The sequence below is a fragment of the Triticum aestivum genome, chromosome 3D (genome assembly GCF_018294505.1).
Source record: "Triticum aestivum cultivar Chinese Spring chromosome 3D, IWGSC CS RefSeq v2.1, whole genome shotgun sequence".
NCBI lineage: Eukaryota > Viridiplantae > Streptophyta > Magnoliopsida > Poales > Poaceae > Triticum > Triticum aestivum.
The window spans coordinates 611,640,141-611,645,890 of record NC_057802.1 but is presented as its reverse complement, the minus strand read 5'-3'; the positions used below and the strand labels follow the sequence as shown (position 1 = coordinate 611,645,890).

General features: G+C 46.0%; 1 protein-coding gene across 1 annotated transcript; it reads left to right on the top strand.

Moving 5' to 3' along the window:
* The first annotated feature begins 2,958 nt into the window (after positions 1–2,958).
* Positions 2,959–5,355, top strand: LOC123080982 (uncharacterized). Its single transcript, XM_044503941.1, has 5 exons — positions 2,959–3,177; positions 3,262–3,327; positions 3,434–3,526; positions 3,612–3,731; positions 4,516–5,355. The coding sequence occupies exons 4-5, from the start codon at positions 3,618–3,620 to the stop codon at positions 5,092–5,094; spliced, it is 693 nt and encodes a 230-aa protein (XP_044359876.1). The 5' UTR covers positions 2,959–3,177; positions 3,262–3,327; positions 3,434–3,526; positions 3,612–3,617; the 3' UTR covers positions 5,095–5,355.
* The last annotated feature ends 395 nt before the right edge of the window (positions 5,356–5,750 follow it).

The following is a 5,750-nucleotide window of genomic DNA, read 5'->3' as shown; positions in this document are numbered from 1 at the left end:
TCTCGGAGGATGGGATGCTGTCAAATGACAAGTGTCAGTTTCTCTCGGAGCAGCCAACCAGCTAGTGGTTGTAGGGGCGGCTATTTATAGCCTAGGGAGCAGCCCGACATGATAAGCCATAAATGCCCTTCAATGATATGACCGTTAGGTGGGTAGATATTTTGGGACAGCTGGCGCGTAGCACAGCGACGGTCGGAATTTTGAGTGTCTAATTCCTCAGGGCTATCATGTTCCTCACTGTGTAGGCAATCCGCACTGGCGAATTCCTAACTCCTCACTCAGAAGAAATTCCTCAGAGACCAGAAGAACTTCGTCCCTGTCACTAAAGAAATTGACTGAACTGTATGCGATTTTCAATGGCTTCACTCGAAAGGATTGGTAGGTGTAGGATTTTGAGTTGAGCATCACTTGGAAATTTTTTCTTAGTATTTCCTCGACCCCCTTTAACAGTACGGTGTTTCCTATGACTCAAGAAAGAGAAAATGAAACTACGAAAACAAAAGTCTTCACGCTTCATGTTCCTCGAATGAATACCAAGTCTTCAAGGTCACACCAATTTCTTCACTTTCAAAGTCTTCAGAATACCGAAGTCTTCAGTCGAAGAACTTCATTTTTAGGGGTCGACTTTCTCTGTAAATATCAAACTCCTCATAGACTTATAGACCTATGTACACTCAAAAACACATTAGTCCCTTAACCTATAAGTCTTCAATACACCAAAATCACTAAGGGGCGCTAGATGCACTTACAGGATGTAATGCTTGTTTGAAATGCATGTTCAATGAAAATTATCCCTTGCTTCTTATGTTGTTTTTCCTTTTTTTTCATGCTTTCTTTTGTTGCATTAACTCATAAATCCACATACCCAATTGGAGGGAGAAAAACATCATGTTACATAAGGGAACAAACAATGAATTACAAAGTGGTTACATATGGGAGACTGCACTAGTTGCTCCCCACCAAATAGATATTCATACCATCGATGGTGAATGCAACACATGGGCATGCATACGTGAAGAGTCACCTCCTCCTCTACGCACGACGTTGTGACCATCCAACGGCATCGTTTTTGTCCTTGTCTTGCCGGTGCTCACCTAGGTGGCCAAATGGAGCTCCCTCCCTTGCACCAAGTCCACGTGTTGCTCTTCGTATTGGGGACAAATGGTGTGTCCCTCCTCGACATTTGCCTCCATTACATGGTGCAACAGGGGAGCATGTGGTGTTCGAAGATAGCTGTGTGGGTGAGCTCTCTGCTAGCGATGTAGGATGAGCTTGAAGCCGTGATGTGAATCGTACTTGATGCGCGTGTTTTAGGATTCCAATCCGGACAACCAGGCCAGAAGTCAACGGGATCCTACTTCGCAGCAATCTCCTTGGAGATAGGGGCTCAATCCGGTCGCTTATGGAGGCAAAGAGGAATAGCGACGGTGAGCTATTAGGCAATGGGAATGGGAATGGATGTGGAGGTCGTGGGTAAATAGGCTGAGCTACGTGATCATAGTGAATGTGAGCTATTCGGCCATGATAATGGTGACAGAAATGCAGGGAGCGCGGAAAGAGGATGAGCAATTCGGTCATGGTGACGGTCTTCGTATAGACGCGGGCATATGAGTTTGTCACTGAATCACGTATTCAAGTATCACAGCAGTTATAGCATGAATTATAAACTCTTAATTATGAAAATAAAAATATAATAATACAATATTATTACCTCAAGGGCATATTTGCAACAGGCGCCGACTTGCGAATTTCTGATTGTTTCCTCAACCCACCACCTGCAGCAGCCGCCGGCTCGGCGGGGAGCAGCGTCGCTAACCATTCTCTATCCTCTTGAAATGGCATTCCTGTTCATTTAATTCTCTCAGTAAAGAATCAATCAGCTAGGTATGTTCATCATCTAAAACAAACTAGCTTTATTCATGAATACAACACGTTGGTTGAAGTAATGCGTTGCTTCGGTCAGTAGCGCTATGGTAGCATTGTAGGAGACGATGAGATTGGAGATGCCATTGCCGCACACCTCCGCCGTTATCTTGAGCAAAAGCAGGACTAAACTAAGTCAAGGGATGAGGACGTGGTCGTGGACACAGTCATGAGATGCCAGACATGCAATTTCAGCACCATGGACAAAAGCATGGAGAGAGCTTGACGTCAACTTAATCGAGGCATTCTTTCGCGAAGAATTGGTAACGGATAATTTATTTCTTAAGAATGCCCACCCTATCCTTAATTATAAAGGGGTACAGACTAATCTCGACCGTTGATGTGTTTTGGGAGGGCGTGGTGTACCCAAGCAGAAACTGAATGAATTAAAAATAAAGCATTGAAGTGCCTCCGCCTGTCCAGATAATTTCAGGAAGCAATGTGCACTATCTTTTTGAGAAAAAAACAATGTGCACATTGTATGAAATACCCAATGAAAGACAGTACCCCCGGTAGGAAGCATCAGATTATATTCGAGCCCATTGTGGTCGTGGCTCCCTCTACCAAACGTATACATGCCGCGTGGTGTGTGTGTGGACCAAACAAACATACACACGGGAGAGAAAAAAGCAGCTTACCATCAGCTCCTTCCAAAAAAATATTCCTAAAGGGTTTCATCACCAGACGAATCAATCAAAGCAACTTAGCAGTTAGCACATCCAGCAATATGTTAGTTGGGAGCCACCCAGCCTCCTCAATGATCGTGATTCGTTCGGGAGAGATTTCGCCCGTTGGATCAAGGCAGATCACTGCTACAATGTAACTTCCATCCACTTTTTCTTACTGGTTTTGTTTACTCCAGAATTACTGTCTTAACTCGCTGACGTGTGGGGCCTCTCTCCGGTGGGCCGCGCCTGTCGGCCGCTGTGGCTTGGCGTGGGCTGCGTGCGCCGATCGGCCGCGCGGGCGGTGAAAATATCTCCCCCCCCCCGGTGCCATCGCCTGTTAATTCGTCGCCGCGCGGAGGGTATTTTCGGGATTTCGTCTTCCGTGGCACTGCGTGATGCCAGTGGATTGGTCCCGCGGTGGATGGCCTGCCTACTACTCCTCCCATTCGCCTCGTCGCTTCCCCTCCGCCGCACTGCTCCCGATTCGCCCTGCTCGCTTCGTCTCTGCCGCTCCCCCTTCCTCGCTCCCCCTGCGCTCTTGCTCTGGAGCTCGTCCACCTCCTCTAGCCGCCGTTCGTCCTCCTTGGTGCGCCGTTCTCAAGTGATCTTCCTCCTTCTCTCTTTGCCTGTTTTCTTCCCCCCTTTTCTGACGTTTCTGCCTGTCTTGCAGCTGGGTCGGTGGCGGGGCGGAGGATCCGTCTTCGAGGCCGGCGGAGAGGCCTTACAGATGGCTCAGGTAGTTATTTGATCCGTCATTTGCCTGTTCGTTGCATCGTCTTATACATAGGTCAAACTTAGGGATTTACACGCTCTCTCGTCCACATCGTCTTATCCTCCTGCAGCTGCATCGTCTTCTTGGCGCGGCAGCGCCATCTTGAACCAAGCTCCGCAGCGCCTCTTCGATTAGCCCTACGCAGCTCAATTCCATCGACCAGGTCAGTCCTTGCTTATGCACGGTCATACATCACGTTTATTTTCCCCTTTGGACTCTAAATACGTGCCCGCATCTGGGGATTTCAGATCGCGATGGCGGCCGAGGAGCTCCCTGTTCAGATCGCGATGGCCGCCGAGGAGCTCCCTGTTCCTGACTCGCCGCCTTCCACCCGTTCCACCGACAGCTGTCTGCGGGCGCTTGCACGGGTGAGACAACACCCATCGCATCCCCTCTTTGATTTTTCTGAACGACTGGAAAAAAACTGATTGAAAGAACATCTCACATCTGTCTCTGAAGAGAGACACATGTCTCATCTAGGGGCTATGCATCCTCGCAGCCAGCAATAAAAATGTAGTGATGCTCACGTTCAAATAGTGTGATGATTTAGAACCTATCACATTGCCATGTAATTGGTGTAGTTGATAACCTTGTAGGTGTTTCCTCAGTTAATATAATATTGTCTGGACCTTCTATACAGCTATATTTTCTTTTCGAGAGACCACATACTACGCCAATTACCTTTCCGTCTCTAAATGGTATCTGACTGTGACATGCTCTGTAACATGATCAAAAAACACCAAGTTGAGTTTGCTTCTCCCTTCCTTTTGGTGGTTAGGATGTGAAGTTGGAATAAGAGAGGAAAAGGGAACTGCACTAAATGAATAATTTCATCCTGGTGATGGTCTGTGCCTACCAAACTCAAATAATGCACCAGCACCGAATCGTTAGTTCGGGAGTCTTTTTGTTTCATCACAAGGCCAATTTACTCAGTGGAGCAACATGTTTCTAAACATCGTTCTTTCCTGAGTTCAGTTTGCTTTTCATCTTACAGTAGCACTAAGTGTAAAATGTACAATGATACAACTAATCTTGATTTAGTTTGGTCAGCAAAACTTAAACTTATTTTTACCTGCTTTACAAATCAACGCAATCACTTGTGAGATTATCCCTTTGTAAAACAATTATTTGATCCTTTTCTTTCCTCTGCAGGAAGATGACTATGTAATACTGATTCCCCATTCCCGCATCTTTGCCCTCATGCTGCAAGCTCTCAAGTTGCCCCCTGCGATTTACCATCACAAGACATATCCGGGCAACGAGTCTCGTGTGACGGTTACTTTTAATTCGTCGTTACAGTTGTTCGATGGTTTGCTTGTCCCAACCTCGATATCTGGTGTGGTCTCAAACAACTATGATGAAGCAGAAGACAGTGCTGCTATCGCAGCCATTAGGTTTATGGAGGATGCATGTGGCAAAGAAATCAGGGACTATCACTGCACCCACGTAAAGAAGCTGGAAAATCAAGTGACACACCTGGTCAAGTTGCTGGTTGCAGCAAACAAGACAATAAAGAAGGTCCGCAAAGGATGGTACTATGCTGTCAGATACATGAGCTCGTATTCTACTCAGATACAGAATACGACAGCTGCTCGGCGCCTAAAAGGGCAGGACAACACCAAAGGGGCTATGAAAACGGCACTCGCAAGCACAGGAAAGTTGGCAAAAAGGCTACGTTATATTGGCATGAAATCGGAGCAACGCCTGGAAACCACGGATAGTATCTGGTGAGCTTCGGTCGGTACATCGTACCCAGCATGTTTACGGAGCATTATCTTTACCCTTTTGATGTTCTTCTGAACAAGAAATACATATCCTATGGATTCTTGTTGTTATCTTTGTAATGGAACGTACCCCCTGGTAACATGTTGCTACTCTCGCTTTGCTCTACACAAGGCATGTATAGACTTTAAGTTTTAGTTCCTATCTCTATGTCGTAAAAAATGTTCCTGTGTTCTATCAATGATCGTATGCAAGCACTGATCTTGGTTCTGTCTTATTCTCCGATTGTTATCTTCGGTTCAGTTATGTTATATTTCTAACACAAATAGTTGCGTACACATGCGATACCTGGTTTCCTACATACAATTTGTACACGCTTTGTCAAAACGTTGTGACCGGCACCCTCGCGCCAAGGCGCGAATCCGATCTGACGCAGGACTGAATGCTTCCTCTCTATATGTACAAATGACCTGGTCCAATTATTATGGATCCTTTGTATCTGCTCATAATCCTGTGATACATCAAGTATCTATCCTTTGTGTGTACATAACTTGGATTATTGCTTGCTGTTACTACATCTTTGACATGATATGCTTAAAACCCTTTGGTCAGCAGCTCATCAGAATTGAGAGCCATCATAGGTATCTAAATATTCTTCTGGCACC